The sequence below is a fragment of the Athene noctua genome, chromosome 15, assembly GCF_965140245.1.
Source record: "Athene noctua chromosome 15, bAthNoc1.hap1.1, whole genome shotgun sequence".
NCBI classification, from domain to species: Eukaryota; Metazoa; Chordata; class Aves; order Strigiformes; family Strigidae; genus Athene; species Athene noctua.
This window is the reverse complement of record NC_134051.1, coordinates 8,978,585-9,003,462: the sequence shown is the minus strand read 5'-3', so window position 1 is coordinate 9,003,462 and position 24,878 is coordinate 8,978,585. Positions and strand designations below refer to the sequence as shown.

The window sequence follows — 24,878 nt, the reverse complement described above, 5'->3', positions numbered from 1 at the left end:
ATTGCTCATGGTCTAATTTATTGCCCGTGAAGAGGCAGCAAGGTAAATCTGTCCTGGCTCTGATCATCAAACCGGAGACATCTTCACGTCCTTTCTTTACCCGTCACCCTGTGCAGACCTGGTGGCACACAGAGCCAGGAAATAAAGCTCGTTAACTTGTGGTCAGTTTTTAGATAGTTACACTCAGGTCTTTGGGGCATAGCTGTGGTATGCCACAGTATCACTTGATAGAAGATGTGATTTACATTCAATTTGCTAATTACTTTATGGTTTCCACAAGCTGCTGGAGCTACGGACACCATGAGATCATCAAGATTTGGGAAATACACTGATTTTTGTGTCAGGAAAGAATCCCTACTAGCAAACCAGAACTGACATTAACAAATTCCACACGCCTCTCAGCCTTCCTAGACAAAAAAAAAGTAAGTGTAAATGAGGGAAAATTTGGAGTTCTGACAGATGCAAATCTTTGAGTCTTGGAAGCAGAGTTTGGAAAATTATTTTTAGATTAAATTTCTTGTCAAGGCTTCAGTGTTTGAAGGTACTTTTTAAAAAAGTTTCATTTCTCATAATCCCTTAAATACTGTAAATAACCCTTACTTCAGAGAAAACAGTCCTTTCGAAATCCATTTTCTGTTTTTAGGGGATTTTTTAGCAATAAAAATGACCCAGCAGCTGGATCTACATGGGGCAGGCGCAGGCTCTGTGCTGATTCTGCTGTACCAACAGGTCTCAGCACAGGTCTTCCCTGCCCAGAATGCAAGACCTGGCCTCTGTCTGCTCTGTCAAGTTCATAAGTGACAAAAGTGTGTAACAGCCCACTTAAAAATTTACCACATTGTGTTATTTGTTACAAGAAGAGGTAAAAACAAATGTGCTTTCCAAGCAAATGGCAAAACTTTGCTATTAAGCATTGCATTGACTTGTATGACTTAATCTAACACTTTTTTCCAATGGATTCAGGAGAAACACCCCGTGTAACCCCCCCCAAACCCTTCTGTCCCTGTCTCCTACAACTGGTGCTTTAGGAGCAATGTGCTGCCTCTCCGATGTGCTGGTACCATGTAATCCATAAACAGATGTTATTTTGGCTTTTTCTCACCACTGATTTGGGTTCCTGTCTTCCACCCTGATGTCAGCTTTCATGAAATTTGCAGAGCATAATTATCTGCCTCTTTCTAAAATCAGAGTGAAAGTGGAAAATGGATTCAGACTACATTAGGAAAGGGACTGACATAAGGACAAAAGCAGTCATATAGGACTCATTTCCTTAAAAACAGGCAAGAAAATCTTTCCTATTATGCAATTGCTGTTGATTTGTTACTGAGGCTTGTATTTCAATTGAAGCGATTTTCACAGAGCAAAAAAGAAAACAGGTAAAATTAGATTTGTCAATGTTTCTTTTATTCAGTCTGCACTGGGTGTTCCCCCTTTGCGGTACAGCATAGCTACAGAGCTTGGCATCTACTGCTCCTCAGGACACAGATGCAGAGCCGTGCCATTTCCCAAATATACATCCCACCCAATGTGATAAAAATACTTCTCTTGTATGTTGAGACAATTGTTCTCGTCTCATCACTGACTATATGGACTGCAAACCTGCCACAGTAACAAAACCCACAAATGTTCTACACAGTAGAGAAAAATTCATGAAATTCCTCAGTAAGTCCAAAACCAGCACAAAGACATTCCATCATTTTAATTTCTTGTCCTTTTAAATAAGTGGTGATGAGTCACGGACTCAACATCATTTCCTTGAATCCAGATGGCACAACTTCACCACACTTGGCAACTTCGGATCACTTCCCGTAGAGCTTGTATTCCTTCCATGGTCTTGTCCTTTAAAGCCATGGCGAGAAGAACAGGTTTGTTCCCAGCTTCCTGAGAGACGAATGCCACCAGGTTTTTGGCGCAAACATGGACGAGGGGCTGAAAAGCAATGGCACAGAGATGCACACTCTCACAGCTGGGAAAGCCCTCCCAGAGTTAGGAGAGGAAGAGTCCCGCAACGACACGGAGCGTGTTGAGAACCTGCTGGTACTGGACTCGGACTGAGCATGCAGTCTGCTGAGTGGTTCCAACACGACTGGAAACAGACACGCTGTTTGGCTCATCAGCAAAGCCAATGGTATGAGGAACTTTAGAAAGCATCTTCTCAACCAGCTTAAAAGGGACAGTTTGGACCCACGAGCTACAGCCACTCAAACCACCCTGAAACAACCTAACTGGTGCTGCACTTGAATCTCGTTTTGCACCGCGTTAGAAAACTTGGAAAGTCAGTACAGAGAAGCTTTCCTCCTGCTAATCCTCCTGCCCAAACTACGTGACCTAGAATCAAATTACATGAAATGCCATGGATCAAAACGCCTCTATTTCTATCATAGCCAGATTTCTGAAGAAGTCTCCAAGTACAATTTTCTTTTAAATACTTGTTGCTGAAGAGGTTCTGCTGACAAGTTCTGGAATAAACCCTGCAATTCTTAGAGACCCCAAAGTGGCATTATATACACAATCTTTGCATGACATCTGTAAAAGACATGTTGATTTTAACAGAATAATGAAAACCAGAAGTAGTGAGGCTGAAAAGGGATATAAATGAGGTTTCTTTAACAAGAACATCCAGCTTGTCTAGGTTTTATTTACACTCTCAGTTACATATTTATCAGAAGGATGAGGTTGCTTGATTTTAGCTATCAGTGTGGTTTGGAAGGTGCATCGTCCCATATGGGGATGTTAATGGTGACAGCAGGAAGGCAGAAAACTAATGAAAGCTGCCTCTTAAAGTTTAGATCAATTAAGTTGATAAAATGATTTAAAAATACTACGTAACAAAGTAAAGAAAGGCACCTCCTATTTCCAAACAAAACATAAAACCAGCTTGGGGGTGGAAGTGGTCAGAATTAGCAGATATCATGCAAGGGAAAGCAAAGCATCTCCCATCCAGAGAAGGCAGGCTATTGCTGAAGAATGAGAACTCTATAAGGGAAAGCTACGGAGAGAATCAGGAACTTGTGCTGCTAAAGTTTTTCTAGTTAAGGTTAGCAAGTAATATTTGATAGCTCCAACCCTGATGGAAAGCCTCATAATCTTGCAGCTCTGTAACTTTGTTGTAATGCTCAACTAGTTGATGCTTTACGAAATACATTTTCTTCTTTCTCTCTAGCTTTGTGAAATGGTCGATAAAAACTCATTTTGTTGAAGCAAAACAAATTAAACTTTATCAAGGGTAGGTGCTGGCAGGCACACTTGGGAGAGGGCAACTAAAGTCCATTATGGGGCTGGCGTAATTGGGGGTGGGGTGAGAAAAGGGACTTGAAAACAAACTCACTGGAACAGAAACCCAGAAAAGGTTATCAAAGGCTGCATGTTTGATCTTGCAACCTTTAAATCAACACAAGCTTTATCAAACCTTCCATAATCGTGGCGAAGCAATCCATACCCTGTAGGACACAAAATAACAAATCCCCAAACCACTCATGGCTAGTTAAACTTCTGTTATGTCAAAGAGCAGATGAGCGTGCATACTTTTCTGATTAACCCCTCTTTCCTCAGAAAATCTTACCACTGTGCAAACATGGCCTAACTGCGGTGATTCATCAACTCCCTGGCAACTTGCACAGTCCCACCTACTACATTTGCCCCTTATCGTTGCTGCCTGTGCACTGTATATCCACTCTCACCTCATCCTTGCCCAGGAGCACCTTGGTGGTGATCGAGGGCCTGCCCACATTATTGCCGATTGTGTTGGGGTCCACATAGACGATTGTCCCCATCTTGCCGTACTGTGTGACTACCACGAGGACGGAGTTGGAGAACGCCGTGCACACCACCTCCGTCGGGACCCCGTGTACCACCTCCTCTCGCTGCTTGGACGTCACGATGGGACTCGCTTCCATTGCTACAGAAAAAGAACAATAAAACAACAATAACAATAAAATGGCATTAGATTAAAAACACGGACCATGGGCTATAAAAAGCCTGAATCCTTCCCTTCACTTGAAATACCCACGCTAAGTTGATTTCAGCGCACAAAAGCATCCAGAGGCGTGTGTCTGTGCAGAAACAACAGCCAACACCCCACATCCCTGGCCTGGACGAGAAATTTAACTGCCCTGCAGCCTGCACTCTCCCCGCACGAACGAGCTGCCATTTATTTGGTTTCGTGCTAATATGGTTTAACAGTGATGGCACCTATGGAGTGGGCCATCCCCGAGCCCGGCCCGCCGTGCCGTGCCGTGCTCTCCCACCCTGTCGCTGGCACCGAGGGGGCGACCCCCGAGCCCCGGTTTCCACCCCGGGCCCTGCAGGCCTCGGTGCTTCCTGAGGGAAACGACCGCCCCCCTCCTCCTCCTCTTCCTTCCCCTCTCCCGCCGGGCCGAGGCTGAGGAGAGGCCGCCACCGCCCCTACCCGCGCCGGGCCCCGCCGCGCCGCCGCTCCCGGCCCGGGCCCGCCCCACCACGGCGGAAGCGGCGTCTTTCCCCTCCCTCCGGCGGCCGGCGGCGCGGGGAGATGGCGCAGGGCGGCCGCGGCCCTCCCCTCCCCTCCCGCCGCGCCGCCATTACCCGCGCCTGCCCGCCGCGCTCCCGCCATCTCCACCCCCTCACCGCTCCCCTCAGGGATGTCGCCCCTCGCCGGTCCCGGGGCTGAGCCCCTTCCCCCCGGCCCGGCATCCTCGGCCGGTGTCTGCCCGTTTCACACCGGCTGCCATCGGCGGCGGGGGGCAATGTCACCCGGCGGGAGCCCCACCTGTGGCCGTGAGGGAGCGGCGGTGTCCCTGCTCAGGCCTTGAAGGGACAGGGTGAGCCTGGGGGTGGAGAAGGGCTGGATGCTAATTTTGACATTTTTTAGCTTTTTTCCCCTCGTTTCCACACGGGATGCGACCGCTCTTACCCACTGGGTGGTGTTGGCCACATTTTAAGCCCCGGAGCATGCGTTCCCGTCAAAATAAGTCTGGTTTTGGGCCATGTCGGCCCGGCCCTCCCCTGACAGGGACAGGCCACCCTGCATCGCTGACCAGGGGACAAGCAGCGGCCAGCTACCTCATGGGGCTTGAGGGAGGGTGGCAGCTGCCCGGTGGTGCTGCAGTGGAGATACGGACATCTGTGAGAAGAGTGCAAAAACAAATCTTTGTATCCAGTGAACAGCATGTGCAAACATTAATATTTGTTAATTGCATAACGTTAATTCAGTGCTATTTTTTTTCTTTGAAATACTAGTCCTCATGAATAGTAATTTTGTATACTAATTTATACAAAGCTCTGAAAATTGGGGTCTCACAGAGGTTTACAACCTTCCAGGCTTGTGCAATTGCTGTGTCTAAAACACGCTCCAAGCCTTCATTTCTATGTTAGCTCTCCTTTACCATCTTTTGCACCACACACAAAATATCCTGGTTGTGGCTGAAGCAATAGCTGCCTGAGTTGTGGGTTATCTATTCAGGTAACATCTCTTAAGGACCTCATTAATATTTTTTTATTTTGCGTTAAAAGTTTTAACAAAACTTTGCTACAGGAAGAGCACGTAAACTTTGTGCTGAGAATCCTTTAAGGCACCATTAGAGAGCAGCAGAGGTCCACGGAAAAGCTTTTCATTCAGCAGGTTATTCTTGTGGTTAATTCAGAGAGGCTCGATACCTTTTCGGCACTCCTTGCAATCTGGCAAATAGTCTGTTTTCCAACACTGCGTAAAAACAACATTTCTCTTTCTTGCTTGCCACAATCACTCGAGGCTTTGCCTGTTTGACGGAGATAATAGCAGCTCTTGTCAGTAAAGCCTCCTGACTCATAAAGAAGTTTATTCCTGCTCTGCCTTCTCCAGAGAATAATTTTACTTCAGGAAACACAAAGGATCAGATTCTTCCTGCCATCCTTGCCAGCCTCCATTTTATTTTTGACATGACGAGAGGACAAAGAGAGTCCACTCTAGTTCAGGTTTACATGGAAACACTACACTTCACTGTTTTGCATTAGTTTGGGACGAAAGTTATCTTTAACAGTTTCAATCAGTTGGATGTCTCATTTTGGTATGGAGCTGAGGTGGGATATAGCAAACTTGAGAAGCAGTCAGCAGGAGGTAACTGAGCACTGAATTTTCATCACTGAAAGTAAATGCATTAAAAAAAAATGAACTAAGGAGAAGGCTCCTATTGTCTGTGTGACTGAGGTAGGGGATGGAGATTTGAGAATACACACTGTAGCAGATAATGGGATCTTTCCTGAGGGGTCCGTCTGCCTGCCACCTGCTTCCCAGCATTTTCTGGCTGAGACATGTATCTGTACTTATGCTCCTGTTATCTATAGCACTTCTCCTCCAAAGTTTCCTAATCACATTGCAAACATTATTACATTTAGCTTCATAAACTCTCTTTTGACATAACAGATTATTAATATACCCCATTTTACGGTCCAAGGGAAATAAAGAATTGAGACAGACAGCAGTTCAGAGCCATCAAATCCTCAGCTGGAGATTCTGCAGGATTTCAGGACCCCTTCTTCCACATCATGCACTCGCTGCTGAAGAAACATAAGTCATGCATGTCACTATCTCAATTACCAGAGAAAATCAATGACTGTACAGCCCCATATTTGACAAGAAAAACTACCCATAATATTGCAGCTTTATACCTTTATTATTACTTATTTGAGCAGTTTCTTACTACTCTTCTTTTTAAACTGCTTAAGTGCCTCTGTGTGTGTAGACTGGAAGGAGGCTGCTTTTAATAACAATCTTTGCATTTATCTGAACTGATTTTATAGAGCAGATGCGTAAGATCCACAGAGCATCAGAAATGTTTCCCACTTCTCTCGAAAACTAGACACACAGTGTTTCAGGACATCCATCAATAATCCCTGCTCTTGGGAGCGCCTCGCTATCAAAGTGCTGGGTTGGTTTATTAGTTTACAGGTTATTACTTCTCTAGTTTAGATTTCTCTCTTGTATCTTTTATGATGCAGAATATAGACTATGAGCTGGAACCTCAGGTGCAGCTGGGCTCTGGGTTGCGCAGCCAAGGAGAGAGGAAAGGAATTAGTTTGCTCCCTGATGCGGCAGCTGCTTGGGAATTATCCTGACCCTTGTTATAAATCAGGTACGTGAAGCAGAGCTGCCTTTAAGCACATTCCTCTGGACAGAAAATACTGGAGTGCTCCTCTTCCCCTTATTACTGTCACAGCAAGGTCATGGGGATGTGGGTGGAGCGGGGTTGTGTGAGTGCTCTCTCCACAGGGCTGCTCTGCCAAAGGAGGAGGAGGAATGGCAGAAATCTACCTCCTGGTGCTTTCAAGCGGTTCCCACTGCATTTAAACAGTCTGGCAGAGGCGGTGTTCAGAAAATACTACTGAATTGGGGCCTTTGGGGAAGCAGGTAGAGGAGCACATCTGGGGCTGTTCTCAAAAACTATCTTTAGGCCCAGAAGTCAGGTCTCCCTGGCTGGCACTCTCTGCAGTCAGTGGAGAGAGGCTTTGTCACTGCTTGGTACAAAGTGGAAGCATAGCTTTGAACCTGGCTGTCCACAGTTCGGAGTTGAGGCTGCTGCAGCTGAGGTTGGCTGTTTTATCTCCTGGTTTCTAGATCTCAGCCTGACATAGGTATGGGCCTGCCAGACATGACCAAAACCCAACTGCTTCTGCACATGGACAGAAACGGGACATCAGGTTTGCAAGACTGAGGTTAAAGTTTGAGCAGCTGAGGACTTCAGACATGTCCAGGATTAGGTGAGAACTGAACAGCATTCTCAGAGTTAAAACTGTGAAGTTCTCATTTTATATGCTCATATTTTGAAGGAAGGTGAGGGGATTCTGACTCTTCTGTGCTTTGGTCCCTTTTCTGTGCTCCCTAGAATAACAAGTAGTATCATTTTTTTATTCTGAGAAACAAGTCTAAAAGGTTTGCTTTTATTGTATGGGACATCTCTTCATTTGTTGCATGAGTAAGAGGAAGGCTAAGCCCATCAGGCATTGCAGAACCACTCTAAACTATTTAGTTGTTGATTAAACCTTTTTTTTTTTTTTTTTTCCCCCAATGTAGAATTCACCTGGAAAAAACACAGTCTTTTAAGAAAAAAATAAACATAATGCTCGAAACCAAATTGTTCCCTCTATGTGAACTGCACTCAGCTGCACATCAGAAATGGAAATGCTGGATGTCTTTGCAAGCCTGAGACTGTCAGGTCATGCTGTTGTTTTGTTTTCTTGCATTTGCAACTTAGTAAAGAAACAATATGGGAATGCTCGTTAATATTTGTGTAAATAGTAACTGCCCACTTATGAGCACTAGCATATTTTCCTGTGAAAGCTCAGTGTACAGGGTGGAATTTAAACACATGGCTGTAAGCCAGCACACTCTGGCTGGGCCTGGAAAAATCTAGGTAGCAATTTGACTGGAGCTCTCTGGAAGTTTTTTTTTTTTAGTCAGATTTAGCAACCTATAAATAGAGGAGTACTCCAGCCATTGTAGGACATTGTTATGCTGTGTCATTTGTGTTTTCTAAGCTACTGTGCAGCTGGAGAAGGAGGACTTCAGATCCATGGGGATGGGATGAGAAAGGAGCTCCCTTGGTGCTGGGGGAGAATTTCAGAATGGGGCTACTGCTGAGATTGCAGAGCCTGGCAAAAGTGAGGCAAGTCACACCTACAGAAGGCCGTTGCTGAAAATGATTTCTTGAGTGCTTGATCTTGAACAGCAATAGTTTTCATATACTCAGTACCTTTAAAACCAGCAGATCCTACATTTCTTTGCAAAAATTACCCAGAAATTATTTCAACAACCACTGAAATGAGAATGACACTCTTGGAATGTGTGAAATACGTGTCCAGATAGCTCCAGACTACCTAGGACAGCTAAAAGGGCTCCAGCTACCTAAAAGAGTCAGGATTACATCATGCAGTCAACCTGGTGCTGTCTAATGATAATTTTATCCCCAATATTTATCATGAGATAACAGCTGGCTGTACTGGACATTGTAGCCAGGGGGTGTGGAGCAGACAGAGTCATCATGAGGCAAGATTGAGTTTGAGTACTGTTTACATAATTTTCATTTGTCAAATAACAGCTCTACATAGATCATGACCATGACAGCGCCTGTGGACGGTATCATCCATCAACCGATCCATCCTGTGAGCAGCAGAAGCTTTGCATTACTGTAATGGCTGCAGAAATTATTTCCATGGATCAGTAAAGAAAGCAGTAATTGCCATAAAGCTCACTCTAGTTTATGCAGGAGTTTTTCAGTTGCTCATGGTGGTCTGTCAGATGAAAGACAACATGCAAATGGAATGGATTGTAAAAATAATTGTGACATAGCTTCTAAGAACAAGACTCATACCAGTCTGTTCCTAAGATGTGCAAAAGCACAGAAAATAACAATACGGCTCTTGCAGAAGCAACAAGAGAATGTCAGAGTATTAGTATGATACTAATAGTATAGTCACTTGTATAAATCACTTAATTGTGACATCAAATTAAATAGTGGTGTTGTCTAGAATTCACCCATAGTTAAAATGATATATCTTGATGAGACAAATGCCTTGTGTGCTGCCAGTAATAAATTAGCTCCTCTTTCAAGTGAGAAAACAATTAAAAACTTGGTTGAAAAGGGCATATTTTCTCTGTGGCCACTGATCCCTCAAACTCTGGAAATAATAAAGTGTTTCTAATAGTTGTTCATTATTATGCAGTTGAAAGAGGAAAAATCCATTGTCTCGTTATGTTCAAGACAGTTATGAAACTGCATTGGGAATATTTGAAAATGTAAGAGGCATCTAACCAAATGGTTTCAACTTTGACAATGTATCATCATTTGCAGTTCATAATGCTGCTGTTAACTTTGGGAGATATCAGTCAGTGCACACAGTGGAAAATGAGAATAAATATTTACTTTTTGTTTATATACTGCATAAATAACAGCAAAGTACGCAGTAGACAGGTCGTGATTCGATTTTGAGAGCTGTATAACAGAAATTTCAGAAATACAGGAGATACTCATTTTGCAAAACTTAAATATGTGAAAACATTGAGGCATTTCCCAGCAAAGTTGGCAACTCTGTGCCTTGCCAATGAAACAATAGCAAAATGATTTCTGGGTATAGTGAATTGCTCTTGAATATTAGGTGAGAGTTCTATAAAGAACTTAATAGTCAGAGAAGCAGCCCTCTGATTTTTAAGTTCTTTATAGGTGTTGATGATGGAGGTGATGGAAATGCCTGGTGTCTCAATACTTCCTCTTTTGTAGTACATTAACATTTTTTCCACATCTAATCAAAATTAAAATCCTCTCTGGTGCTGAATCTTAACACATAAAACACTAGTTATGCTACAGATTATGATAAAGAATCAAAGTCAGACCTGTATAAAGACATACCATGACAGAGCAAAAGAAGGTAGACAGATACCTTTCGGTAGGCTGTAGAGGCTCTCAGATCTCAGTCTTTGTCTTCCTATACTATCCTGATCCACTTGCTGTCTCTGAAAAAGTGTGAGATTTTAGGAAACTGGAAGCTGTATTGAAGGACTTATCTATGGCAGAAGACTGGAAATACATTTATGAGGAGTATTGTGATTTGAAAGATTTTGTGAGGCATGTGCACATGCTGAAGGAATTTGTATTTAGGAGTGCTTCAAATCCTAGCTATCTCCATTTCAGAAAACTTGTAGTTTACTACGTCCGCTCCTGTCTCTAGAGAATAACAGAATAAATATTTTCTCTTGGAAGTAGATTTAACATTTCAGAAACCGGCAAAATATTGAGTCTGTTAAAGCTGAAGTTTAAAGTTAATTTTAACTGACAACATAAATTATTTTACGAATCAACATAAAAAGAAGTAAGTATTGAAATTGTTTGTTAGTGCCATTCTAAGTAATGAACTGAAGTTTGTGATAACTGAATTGTGCATTTGATGGACAGTACAAATGTACTCTAGGAGAAAAATACAATTATATACTGGGTAAAATGGCATTAAAGTATTGTCCCTTATTTCACAGATGCTTATCTCCTGTTTCTGTACAAGAAACATAATAGTCAAGAAAAGCGTATGTACCATCAACTCTTAAAATTTCATCCTGAAAATGAGGTTGGAATACTCCATAAGGAAATCAATGTCATTTTCCTACTCTCTTCTGTCTCTCTAAGAAGTGCTCTGCCTAAGTCCTTCTCTGCTCTGCACTTACATTTCTTCTTGTTTCTTTAGGCAGCTCTAGACTGAGCTCATACTTTTGCTCTCAACTTCATGTGAGGCTCCTTTCCTATCTTTTCCAAGAGCATTTTGGAATCACTTTGCCTTGAAACCCTGAGATCAGAGAACACTGGGGGATTGGGTTTAAACTTGTTAAACTGATTTAACACTCTTGCCACATGATTCTGGCCTGTGCCAGTCCTTCTAATCTTGTTCAGAGTTTAGGATAATTTGTTTAGTAGTGCTGATCAGCTGGAGGTTAATTCAATTGGACTTTGGTTATTTATTCATGCCCGGATTTGCTAAGTGTCACAGCAGATACATGAGGTCTCTGTTACAGTTATGAGACGGCTTCATTAGTGTGACGGAGAGTCCATCTGGATGACTTCCTTTCCTCAGTGCGATAACTGGCTGTCAGGGCTCTCTCCAGTGGAAAAAAATCCTTATATAACATCTCCCTTTCATTTGTGTCATAAGTGTATTGATTACAATTTAAAATGCACTTCTCTGTTCTGATGCTGGGATTGCCAATAATCTTTATCAGGAATCCTAGTAGTATTCCAGCTCTACATTTTAAATTGATATCAGAATTTAAAACAAAAGTACAATTGTGTTTTAAAAGCCATTTATTATTAATAATGTGTTTTCATGCAGTATTTTGGTCCCACTTACTTCAAGGTCCGCTTTCCCCACAAGTGAAATGCTGCCAGCACTGGGGTGGAATATGGTCAGTCTTTTACATTGTCCAGAATTAACTACCCAGAAAAGGAAGACAAAAAGGAAGAAGAAAATTGCATCTTGCTGAAACCTCTGGAGGAATTTAGGTTGGCAGAATGTTGTTACTTGAACTGGAATGTAGCCAGGACACCAGGATTAATGTTAGCACAAAATGCCACTTGATTGCAAGTGTTCGGATAACCTTGGATGAAAGTCTTATCTGAAAAGAGGCTCTTCTGACAGAATAGGGCTCCTGATACTGGCTGGGACTTTGGTTCAGGGTTGACTCAGAGAATTTTGCTATTTACTTCAGCAGTTTTTGAATGGGACATCTCTTGAATGGTAACAGATCTCCCCTTCACAGCCTGCAGCACAGCAGATAATTTCCCAGAGAGGATTGCATGCCATAGACTTATGTCTCTTTTAGAGATGTTTCCTGATATATCATGCAAACATTACAAATAGGAGCCTGAAGGGATGCTTGTTGAGGAAAGGTCCTAAAGATTAGAAGGCAGGAAAAATGTTCAGTGTCGAGAAGGCACTGGGCCAAGCTGAGCTTCTGTGACCACATAAATGTGGAATAGCTATTTATGTCATGGAGTTACTCCTGAGCAAGTGAGACCATCATTTGCCTCATTCTTGTTTTATTCTCCTCTCTGAATGTTTCTACTGTCAGTCCTTTAATACATGCTATGGGTTGGGCTGGCAGAACCAGGTGGTGCCCAGAAAAAGCTTTGATAATTAAGAGCAGCGTTAATCAAAATTACTTCTTTTTCTCTCAGTTTTTCAATTAAATTGTAGATCCGTGCTGAGGAAGAACCATTAACTTCCAGGGAGTGAGAAATGTTCCCACATGTTTGGCCTTCTTCAGAAAACCCTGTCACAGTTACATACCGTGAAATATGGTTTCCAACAGAACAATGTTCCCAAAACCAGCTGGGATCTGCATTACAACTCAGCATTCTTTGCAGAAGTTTATTTGGTGTTGACTTGGAAGCCAAGTTAGAGCTTTGGAGAGGAGTTTCTACTTATCTACACAACAATGCAACATGGGTCCTGCGGCATCAGCTCCCACAGAGAAGCTGGAGTGAGCAGAATGAAGAGAAAAATGTGTCAGTACCCATCTTTGCCACCACACGAGCGGCCTGCTGTGGGATCTGATTGTTTCTTGCATTGATCCTGAGTCTTGTGTGCCTACATGGATAAAAGGAAAGCATCCAGGGACCATGTTGAGGCAGCCTACCATAAATGATGATGGGGACTGTATCTGCAAAAAGCTAATGTGTGTTCCTGAGAGACAGGATCCCTGTTTGGAGGAGAAAGAGCAGTATGCAACTCCATCTAAGGAGAGTGCTCCATGCAGTAAGGCAGAAGCTCCATGCAAAGGGAACAACCCTTACAGGGCTGTATGTCAGCTGCACGTGTGGTTAAGCTGTATGTGAGCATGGGACTTGCTTTGCTATTTGTTTTGGGGGGCAAAACCCATCACTGCTGATATGAGGGGTGAATGTGACCTAGACTGTTTTGTAAGTGGAGCTGTTTTCCATCCTACCTCAGCCCCACTGAGGTTTTCCCTTGTTTTCCATGGGAAGACACTGACTGTCCTCTCTCCCACAGACCAGTGTTCCCATTCCTCCCCTGCAGCACCTCAGACTTGTATATGAGCCAAGATTTGATTCCCCCAAGAATTCACTTAATTTAATATTCCTCTTCCCTGTCTTCATTATTTTTCATTTATAGGTTAACCAGCACCTGAGATGCTCAATGCTTTCCCTAACTTTACTTTGACTAGATACACTTTTAAATTAAACGTTTTCATTCCCCCCTCCCTCTGTTTGAGGGTTACTGTATAATTCTGTATTTTAAAAAACACAGCAAACAGGGAAGTAATCACAGATGCATTTTGCTGAGAAGAGATAGATGACCTGACATAAAGGATTAAACATACTATTCCACGGATATCCCTGCATCTGACAAAATAGGCCAAACTTGTTCTTTATGTAGCTCCACCAGGGACGAACAAGACCCAGGGGCTGTAAGGAAGACCATGTGCTGACATTTTGTTTCATCGAGTCCCTGGAACATTGAATATGCTCTTGATATGCAAGAGTAGGCTGAAATCTGCAATCAGCTTCATGAGTGTAATTGAATCTGAGTCAGGAGAAGTGACACCTGCATGATGAAGAAGGGCATTCGTTATGCTCTGTTCAGGTCTGTACCATCCTGCTTGTGTGGACGGAGTTCAGCATGTACTATATTAAGCTGAGGGATCACACAATCATGCTCCAACTACCATTTCCTATATATATTTCTACTACGTGCTGGACATCTCAATGCTATGCTGACGAGTGCATAAGCACACACCATCCTGTCTAAATATCTGCTCTATACATGTGTATCAGCTAACAGATGCACATTGGACTTATGAATAGAATGGGGCAAAACATGTAGTGCGACCTTCATGTCAGGCTTCATGCGCCTAAAATTGTGATAAATCACTGCTGTCTTGGGGACATCTGTGTCAGTTCAGGGCAATCCCCTGTTACTGGAGGCAAACATGATACAGCTGTGAAGTGTGCAAGGGTCTATAATGTGCATCTCACATGCACACTCCCCATGGCCAACAATAATAAGACCTCTGTACAAAATAGTAAAATTCTCAAAGACAGTACAGGAAGAGATAAGGAGAGGCCAATGCACATTGCCACTGCCTTAAAAGGAAGTATAAGAGGAGAAAATTCCTGGATGATCTCTTCATGCTATCACCAGGAATGGTCCTTTTGGGAATGGTGCAATGAAGAGCTTTTGAGAAAAATGTTGTCAAAGCAATTTTTGTTGGAAATGTTATTTTGACACATCAGGCCATATTGTTTTGATCGCTCCCTTTTCAAAAGTAACTTTTAGGTTACAGTGTTCTGCTTTGATGATTTTTCAAACGAAGTTGCAGTCATTTCACTTCATGTCAATTTTTCATCCACATTTTATCTTACATGGGAGAAGAGAGCAAAAGAAAACACTTGATTGAACCAAACTACCCGTGGGACATGCTGTTTTTGTGAGAACTTTCAAGATATTGCTTCCTTTTTTCCTGTTTGGGAGGAAATCCTTGTTCCTCTCACCCTTTGGAGAAACGAGAATGCACTCTGATGAGGGCATCTGGTACAGAGGCCAAAATCAAAGTGCTAAAGCAAGGCTGGTACTGTATCACCATGTTGTACATCTGAATGCAGATGGTCCCTTGTTTAGCTACGTAGTGGTCCCATATTTCGGCTGTGCCACCGTGTGAGCACTGTCCCTGGGAGAAGCAGGGCTCAGTGCTTGGCAGCAGGCCTTTGGGACCACGTGCTGAAGACTTTACATCCTCTGAAACGCAACCCAAGGCTCCTTGGCAGGGATCGCTGGCAGGAAGAGTACATCTTGGCGTTTAGCCTTCAGGGAACCTGGCAGTTCTCACAATTAGCCCTCAGGGAGGGCACTCGATACCCTTTACAGGTGGCTTAAATGGAGAAAGCAGCACATCTTGGTGGGGAGCCGGAAGTAAAAGCAGCTTTGACAGGTAGCCTTTGGGCAATTGGGCAAGGCAAGTGCGCAGTAGTTCTCCTTTAGAGGAGGGAAGCATGATGCTGTAACAGGTGGAAGGGTCAGACCCACTCCAACCCCTTTTGACTTGCACTTAAGGTTGGAGTTCCATGTTCCCTCCCTACGTCAAGCAGGAAACACCCACTGTTTCTCCATACTTCAAGGAATTCTTACCCAAATCCCCTGTGTATAACATATATATATATATGTACATATATGTATAAAATCAGTTACTGAAAGCAAGAGAGCAAAACTTGTGGAAGTCAGCTGGATCCTCCAGAGAGGGGGATGCAAAATATGTATCCAATAAAGCTTTTCTGATGATACCCATAAATACAGAACTGAAGTGCTGGCCTTGCCATCCTCTCCAGTACCATTCCACCAGAAATGTGTAGCTCACATCCTGAGTCATCCCCAAGGAGAGCAATAGATGTTATACACTTGAAATAGTTTAATTTCTAACTGGCCCAAGCACAGTTCATCCCTCCTTCATCAGGCAAGAGGAAGATGGAGAATTTTAATATCTTCTGGTGAGATCATGGGACCTCTGAGTCCCTAGCCCTATTCAACGCAGTCAGTGCATTTTGCCACTTCCACACAAGAAACTGCAGGTGCGAGAGAAGTTGGACTCCCAGATTGCACTGCAAGGAGAGGAGAGTGACAATGCTTGTGTAGAAAGTTGGAGCTATCTGGTTGCTCTGACAGAGCTGCAGGACCTTGAGATCTGTTTTCAGCTGCAAGACCCTCTTCAGGCTCATAAGTTTATAGCAAGGTACTCTATTGGCTTTATTTCCAGAGGCAGAGGTGATGCATTCCCACCTGAAGAAACAGGTCTGTAGGCAGATGTGTTCAGCGAGGATCTGACACTTCATTTATCCTGGAAGACCTTAGCTTGCTACATCCATTCCTTGCTCAGGGCCAGCCTATGCATTTTGTGTGTAAACTGAGGTAGGGAGCTCACAGGCTCTACTATCCCCTGTGAAATAGTTGTCCCAGCATACAGAGAAGGGTTGGCTCTCAAGAACCTGCCCTCACCACACACCAATGCCTCAGTTGCCCTGGGAATGAGACAACCAACTGATGGCTGCTATTACAGGAAGAGATCTTTGGAACAGATCTGGCCTCCTCCACAGGGAAGGGCAAGACAATTCTTTCAGACAGCCTGCTGCTGTGAGGTGGCTTGGCTTTGAACATAAACAAGAAATACATTTTTAGAGAATGTGGAATCCACAAACAAAAAGGGAAAAAAAAGAGGAAATCAGATCGTGAATTACTAAGTCATCACAGGCCAGTAGGGACTGCGGTAATACAAGCTGTATTATACTGTCAATTTGTATCGTACATTTGGAACAACAACAATCACATTGTTTTGAAATTAAGAATAACCTGGAGGGGGCAAATAAACTAAGGGTAGCACATAATTGAGAGAGAGAATTTATACTTGGCAATAATCAATACTCGTGTATGTCTTCTAATTGAGTCAGCCCAGCCTTCCTCCAGGATGTGACAGTGACAGCTGAACTCCTCTTTCCGTTTGATGGATTTGATTGTGCTGCAGCTGTGAATAGAGAATGCACCAAAAATGGCTTTGGTTTGTCCTCAGCGTCTGTGCACCAAGCCTGCTTGGTCCAGAGCATCAGTCAGCCAGGCAAGAGGTGGGCATTGATGCTGTCTTGCCTGGGACAGTTGGAGGACACAACCAAGGATGTGTCCTGAGGACTTTTCCTAGAGGAGGGCCTAATCTCCCCTGCATTCAGCTGCCTTGCAGACATGTAGAACAAGCATCTTATAAAGAATCAAATGACCAATTCTGGTGGTTTTCTCAACAATTTGTTCCTTGTCCTGTCTCCTAAAATGGCCTTTTAAAAATACTTCGTTGCCAGAGGCACTGAGTGGGTTGGTTGACCAGCGTGACCCACTGCTTGGGGGTCCACAGCTGAAGTGTGTGTTGTTCCTTTTCAGTCTGAGGTTCTCGCTCACATGTGCAAGTTTGCAACAGTCGTTGGATTCAGGACTGGGAAATAATTGATTGTGGGGACCTGAGGCTTTCATCTGGCACGTGTCCAAGGCAGACCACAGGCACCCTTGGTTAGTATCTCCACATCTTGGCATTTCCTAACTTGTATTTCTTCCTCTGTCCCTCTGCTATGGCTGGAGGCACATCCAGATTGAAATGAAAGGCATTCCTTTTCCCTCTTCAAATTGCTACTTGTTGCCAACTCGAGCTCTTCACTTGGTTTGTATTGGGGGATGAGTCAAAACCCTGGTCTATTCATATTTCACATCATGTGCACGTTAACTGGTACTTTACATCCCAGGGACTTCCTAAGGAAGCACCAATTTGGTCTCTTAACAATTTTACTACAAACCCATTTTCCCCTTCTCTTCCCTTTCCCTTTTTGTCATATATAAGATTCTTTTTTTTTTTTCTGGACATGAATCCATTGCTTGAGGTTTCTCAAATTACTGCTCTGGGACACTGAAATCTTATCTCTGAGGCAGAGTGGGAAAGGAAAAGTAGTGTATGAGGGGAACTGTGACTCATGCAGAAATTGAAATGATGAAGCAGTTGCTTCTATTACGAAGACCCAGAGGTGCTCAAAGACCTGCTGGTGGAAAGGCAAAAGCCTCAGCTTTTCGGCCTTGAAAGGCTTCTGCATAATTGAAGCTTTGAGCCCCAGGTGAAGGTTGCAGACTGGTGAGCTCTCTGCTTGCCTGGTAAGTCCCTTCCACGTCAGCAGCAGTGCAGCGGAGCTGAGAGCTCCACTGGAGGCAGCGTGCAGCAGATTTTAGCCTGATCAATAGAAGATCTGTTAAAACTTAAAATGGTGCTGCCTTCTTCCCTACAACAGAAACCTTACTGATTTTTTTTTTTTCCCCCTGAAGGGGCTGAATCTGAATGAAAGAAAATGAGGATAAAACGTGCCTCATTTTTCGGTTTCAATGAATGAGCTGAAGGAGGCACCTATGTGTATGCCATTCTGAAAAGCTCCTTGTTTTCATGGAGCCTTAATGGATTTTTCAGAAGACTTTGAATGCCTTTCCCAGCTCTATTGGAAACAGTTATGTTTTGATGCTGGCACCTTGCCATGTCTATTTATGTTCAATATTGCCTTCAAAAATAGCATCACTTCTATCTTTTCCCAATATTCAGAGCAGTATTAGTACATAGGACGATGAGCTGGCCTTGCCTCCCCTGTGCTAAGGAAAATGCTTCAGGGGAACCCAGACCAGCTCCTCTTCTCAAAGATGGGTAAAATTCCCAAAGTTCTCTTGCCACACAGATGGCATTTTAGACACCACAAAAGGGAGAAGAGACCTGTACACTAACAGGAGAGAAAAGTTTACAGCTCTCTTGCTGTTAAGTCCCTTGACATGGAGACTCCCCAGCACCCAGGGTTATCTGCTCCAGAGACCCTGTTAGACAGTCCTCCATGTCTAACCTGATTTGCTTTTGCTGCAATTTAAACACATGACATCTCGTCCTGTCTGCTGCAGCTGTGGAGAACACACCATTCCCTTCCTCGTGAAGGTTATCTGTAAAGGCCTCAAGGACTTAGCAGTTAAGTTGGGGGAGAGATGAGACTAACAGCCCTCCTCTGCTACTTCTTAGGCTACGTAAGGAGAGGGACCATTCCTCATTTGATACAGAGCTGCAGGACTCTGTGTCTTCTCATAACAAACCCTTGCCCTGTGTCTGATGTTATCCCAGCTCCTCTCTGGAATAAAGGCCATGCCTCAATTCATTCCCACCCTGGATGTGAGCAGTCTGTGCCTCCTGCTGAAATGCAATGCCTTGCTGTTTGTCCCCAGTTTGCATTTCACCTCAGTATTTGGGACCATTTCATCCAATTTGTCTAAGTAATTTCGAATTCTAGCCTTGTCCCCAGTGTGTCCTTGCCATCACTCCCTGATGGCTCTTGTCTGCATGCATAATAAACCTACTCCTTCATCCTTCACCGTGTCTTCAATTCAAACACAAGATAGAGCAAACACAGGAGAATGTGCAGCCCATACAGACTGGGAAGCACTGGAGACAGCAGCTCCCCAGGGATCTGCCATCCCGTTGTGTGCATGCCTGGGGCCACAGTCCTTTCACCACATGCTCTTCAACCAAGGAGCCCTGAAACAAGGGGGCAGAGTGACCCCAGCATTACAGTTACGATGCAGCACCATTACAGCACGCGGCTGGGAAGGTGGCAAGGCGAGTGAAGGGTCCCTTCCCAGGAAGACCTACCCTCCCCTGCGAGCCGTTGGCTGCAGGATGAGTAAAGTGCCTAGTCATGTCCTGACTCCCAAGAAATCCATTATAACAAGCCATTTTGCCCTTTGAAGTATCCTGAACTTGGTGAGCACCAACCTTATCTCTCCTAGTGCCAAATTCTCCTTAATGAGGTTTATCCACCTTTTCCAATATGGTTTAATATTGTCCATCCAGTCTGGCCAGAAAGGATCCTTTATTCAGCTAACATAATTAATAGCAATAAGCTGTCCATGGCATGTGGTGATAATGGCATTGATGCTGTAATGCCCCACAAACAGAGCTTGGGATTTAGAGAAAGTTTCATTCTGTTTGCAGTGTTAGCAATTTCCCCAGCTCCCTTCCTGAACAATTTCTCTTTCTATTTCACATCCTATGCTGGAATTATGCCTCCCGCTGTTTACATTAAAAATGTATTATACATGTGTTGAAAACATTGAGTTCTATGTTGCTGGCAAGGAAGGAAGCTGTTATGTTTAAGAAGCACTCTCTTATATTATTATCACTTTTGTTTAATTTAGTAGGATTATTTTGTCTAATTCCAAAGCTGGGAAAAGACTCCTGTAAATATTCTTCCCACTAGCCAATTTCTGTATCATCCAAACCCACGTATAAGCTGACTTGCTTATGAACTGCCACATCACCAAGTTAAAGTGCTGATTTCCCTCTGTTAGCTTTCTCCTGTGCTTTGGATCAAAAATATACAAGGAAAAGGTAATGTAATTTAAAAGAGCTCTAAATGGCTTGCTGCAGCACAGGGGAGCTAGGACTGATGCGAGCAGCATAGAATTGCCAGGCTGGGGAGGTGCTGAGGTTTCTAAGCTCCACCGAAGCGCTGCATGGACTAGGAAAATGTGGAATTGAGCAACTCTGCACCTGTAAGGACTAGATGTTGAGATGCATCATACCATCCTCTATAAATAAGCCTAGGAGGGATTTTCTATGGAACTCACTGCTGCCATACCTAAGCACCTTACTGTACAAACCAAATGTGGCAGGTCTGGGTGTTAAACCCATATCTTTCAGACCCAGAGCTTTAAGTACACGGACATTTTTATTCTTGATAATATTACTTAATCTGGGTAGATTAGAGGCCTAAAATGAAATGTAGTAAGAGGGGGTAATAGGACAATAGGACAGAAATGGTGACTGTGGGTTGAAATCAGAGCATTCAAAGGAAATGAGGTTTGAGAGAAAAAAAAAGAGAAGAGAAGAGAAGAGAAGAGAAGAGAAGAGAAGAGAAGAGAAGAGAAGAGAAGAGAAGAGAAGAGAAAAAATAAAAGGAAAATGAAAATGAAAAGAAAACAAAAAAAGGAAGAAAGGGAGGGAGGGAAGGAGGGAGTAAGGAAGAAAAAAGAGAATAAAGAGAAAGAAAGAGGGAAGGAAGGAAGGAAGGAAGGAAGGAAGGAAGGAAGGAAGGAAGGAAGGAAGGAAGGAAGGAGGGAGGGAGGAAGGAGAAAAGATCCAGTGGTAGGTTATGTGGCACTTAGAGGTTCTCGATGTAAGGCCCAGGAGCTGTTTTGCATTGTACAGCACAGGGCAGATCACGGGGAATCCCATCCAGCTTGGGGCACGGCAATAAGGCACTGGAGTGGGAAGTTGAAGTGAGGAGTTACAGGACAAAAGATTAAAGAAAATAAATCTGTGAAGGAAAGTAGGGGAGATTCAGGCTAAGATATAAGGGTGTAAGGAGCCCTACCTAAAGAAAGGAAAAAAAATATTTTCCTTTTATCAGTGACTGACAAAACTATACATTGTGGACATGAGCTGGAAGAGAAAAAAGTTAATTTACATAACTGAAACCCACTTTTTAGCAGTAAGACTGGCTGGGGTTTGGGACCCGCAGTGAAAGTGGGCAGCAGATCGCTCGGTGCACAGCACTCAGTGTGCTCAGCGGGTCTCCAGAGTGGGCACGAGGGGTTGCTGCAGGGAAACGGTGGATGCTGTTGGTACGATTTGTATTCTTTCACGCAGCACTTTGTGAAGTGATGAAGGATTTGACACTGGCATTAGGAAACAGACCTCTCAGGAGGGTGAAGTGGCAGCTGCTTAATAGCAGCTGCAACTGCGCACTGGGGAGCCCAGCGGAGCCGTGTGTCTGTGCAGGTGAGCTGGGAGAGGTATGTCGAATATTGGAGGCTGGCCAGGGAATGGGGTCCCTTCCTCCCTGGGGCAAAGGCAGGGCTTGGGGTGACTTCCCTCATCTGAGACCTCCAGTTTGTCTCATTCCAAACCCAGTGTGCCCAGCAGCACAGAGGCAATTAGAGACCAGCATGGGTCATTGGTGAACCCTCAGCATTCTGGAATGCAATAACATGTCTGTTAGATCTCCTTAAGCATTCACCAAGTCACTGCTCTATCCTAGAGGGAAATAACCTGGTGCTGAACACTTTGATTGTCTAGTGCTAATATAACAGAAGAAAGCCTATTAAATGTTGTGCTGGAAGGGTCCTTCGGGTGTGCGATAGCTTTTGTCTTTCTTTCCTATTTCCCTTTCCTTTTTCTTTCCTTTTTTTCTTTTTCCCTTCCCTTGCTTCCTTTCCTTTTCTTTCTCCTTCCTTCCTTTACCCACAGACTAGAAATGAGCAACAGCAATGGACTGAAGGCAGAGAAGACAGCATCTCTATGAAATGAGATTGCAAACCAGCTGGCAGCACTGCCTGTGGCCACGCACCTGCTTACTTCTGGGGTCGGACTTGCATCCTGTCTCCCTGCTCTCATACTGTGCTGCACACTTAGGAAGGCTGACTGTCCCTCGTGTCTCCCCCAGAAAAAAATCCCTACCAGATGTTTGAGGAGTTTTTCCTGCACTTGTGCAGCAGTCTCTTTCTTCTGCTCCCTGCTGGAGAAACCTCTGCAGCAGGGCGGGTCCTGGATTGCCTCCTGCTCTCTGTGCACCAGCAGCTGGTCAAGAAGAGCTGACTGAGACCACCAGGCTCCTGGGCCTGGACAGTGTCTGGCCAAGGCTCTGTGAAGATGAAGGCATCCCATCCAGTTGATGTGTTGGACAAGATAATGCCTAGACCAGCTGTAGCTGATCTTTCCTTTGCTTCAGCAGAGATTTCTTTGTCACACTGGCACGTGGCACTTCAAGGGGAGAGCCTCAGGGCTTCTCTCCTGGCATTGCTGAAACATTAGTGGCCTGTCAGAAACATCTGGAGAGAGACACATTGGACTCTAAAGTGCATCTCCCATGCAGACGTGACTCTGAGAATTTGCTATTAATTTTAAGAGCAGAAAAGAACAAGAAGCCTGTTCATTTACCACCTGGGTGAAACAGCCAATGGAGAAGCATCATGTTGGCAGAGTCCCTTTCCCCTGTGAGCAGGAGAGAGGCAGTTTTGAAGCCAGTACAACTGTTAAACCATGGACTTGCCCTGCTAGCAGCAGTGGCAGGAGGCAGTTTCCCCCTGCAGTTGTGCTTGGGTGCAGGGCACCTGCAGTGATCCTCTCCAAGGAGTGAGGAGTGTGAGCAAGGCCATCACAGCAACCGGCTCACTGAAATGGAGATGCATAAGCGCTCGTAAGCTGTGATAGAAACCAGTACAAATGGTGCTGCGGAAATGTAAGCCACTGTGGAGAGCACAGATCACAGAGTAAGGAGGTGACCTTACTGTTAAGGTGGCTTTTTAAAGAGGTGATTCCTTAAATCAACTAATCTGCTGGGTCCTTGACTTCATGATGGGTCTTTGCACTTCCAGGGCAGTGAGAGAGCCTGTTGACCCTCTGCAATTAGTACCCATGTCTTAATCAACTTTAGCATTCTCCCAGGCTCCTTTGAGATGAACAGCTCCATCTACTAATCCAGGGCAAAGGTAGCTCTTCCTGAGATGCAGTGACAGCTGAGATGAGAAGCAGATGTGGGACAAGCCACATTGTTATCGCAGCACATGCAAGGGAGAACTTCATGGCTGCTGCCAAGGGGGGAGAGGCTCCTGAGACCATGTCATGGCCATGGCCTGCACCCACATTGATCCCAATTGTCCAGTCTACTCTGGCAGCTATGCGGGGTGCCAGAGCCCTCGTGGCGAGCACAGCCCCCGTGGGATGCTTGGCCGCAGCCAGCAGCACCGGCAGCCCAGTCTCTGCTGGCCCCTCTGCCAGCTCAGCTCATCTTGTGAGCTGCCGGGGCAGAGGCACTAGTGCTCACTGCTCCACTTGTGTAACTATTCTTCATGTCTCAGTGACTGGCTCAGGGTCTGGGCAGGCACACGTGAGCTGAGCTGCATTTGCTGCTGGAGCCTTGAGGGGAACAGGGGATGGTAAAACCATCAGCTCCAGAGTGAAACCTCTGCCTGACCCAATAAGCATTGGCAGGGGTGAGCAGAGAAACCACTCCTGATGGGCTTTGCCAAACTAGCTTTCTGCAAGGGACACATTCAGAGACCTTAAAGACCAAACAGCTGGGCTCTGGCTTCAAATAAATCATTCTCTTCCCTTTGCTGTCATCAGGGGATGTGATGAAGCCACTGTGGTGGCTGAGACCCAGACTCTGAGTCTCATTTCATCCCATGTAAATCCTACTGATATGCTGTGCCTCAGATTCCCAAATGGTGCTGTCCCAGTCCCCGGTTTGGGCAAAAGGGAGAAGAACTCCCTGTATCTTGCCAAAGGCCCTGCTTGTGATTTTGGGGTTGGCTTTGTGCCTGCTTGGGAGCCTGACCTTGTAGGAGGAGGGCTGCCAAGAGGATGTCCAGCCGCTGCTTCTGCAAATGCAACACATGTGTCCTGTCCAGGACTGGTGGAGGGACAGGAGGAGATACTAAATCCAGACTATCCCTCCACCAACAAGATGTGCTCCTGCCCACCATGCAGACAAATGTGCTTCTCCTATGCTGAGGTTGCTGGAGTTGAGATGTGCCCCAGGCATTGTCCCCTTGACCATCTTGTATGTGCCTGGGGACCCCTTTCAGGGCAATTGCTGAGAAAGCTCTGGGGCACAGCGGTTGGTGTCATCCTTGGCATGGGCACAGCAACACCCCACTGAGTTGGCCTGTGTTCTGTGATCTGTGTACTCTGTCATGGTGTCCCAGTGTTTCAGGGTTCCCTGGTTTCCCTGGGCACAGAAAAAGCTCAGCCTCGCCTTAGACTTCAGAGCTCTTGTCACTCAGTGCCACAAACTGTGTCAGTGTATAGTGCCCACACTGCCTGA

The 24,878-nt window shown here is 44.7% G+C and overlaps 1 protein-coding gene across 6 annotated transcripts; it reads right to left on the bottom strand.

Moving 5' to 3' along the window:
* Nucleotides 1-1,382: 1,382 nt before the first annotated feature.
* Nucleotides 1,383-4,766, bottom strand: PSMG3 (proteasome assembly chaperone 3). Of its 6 annotated transcripts, none has more exons than XM_074919180.1 (3): nucleotides 4,748-4,766; nucleotides 3,681-3,898; nucleotides 1,383-1,929 (listed from the first exon to the last, which is right to left on the bottom strand). In XM_074919180.1, the coding sequence occupies exons 2-3, from the start codon at nucleotides 3,894-3,896 to the stop codon at nucleotides 1,777-1,779; spliced, it is 369 nt and encodes a 122-aa protein (XP_074775281.1). In that variant the 5' UTR covers nucleotides 3,897-3,898; nucleotides 4,748-4,766; the 3' UTR covers nucleotides 1,383-1,776. The 6 variants fall into 6 exon arrangements, with proteins under 6 accessions (XP_074775281.1, XP_074775282.1, XP_074775278.1 ...); XM_074919181.1 differs by lacking the exon at nucleotides 4,748-4,766 and adding an exon at nucleotides 4,606-4,624; XM_074919177.1 differs by lacking the exon at nucleotides 4,748-4,766 and adding an exon at nucleotides 4,409-4,490.
* Between the last annotated feature and the right edge of the window lie 20,112 nt (nucleotides 4,767-24,878).

Coding starts and splice junctions, on each gene's coding strand:
- PSMG3 (XM_074919176.1), bottom strand. Junction 1,930..3,680: donor TGCTCCTGGGCAAGGATGAG/GTGAGAGTGGAT, acceptor ATTGCTTTTCAG/CCCCTCGTCCATGTTTGCGC.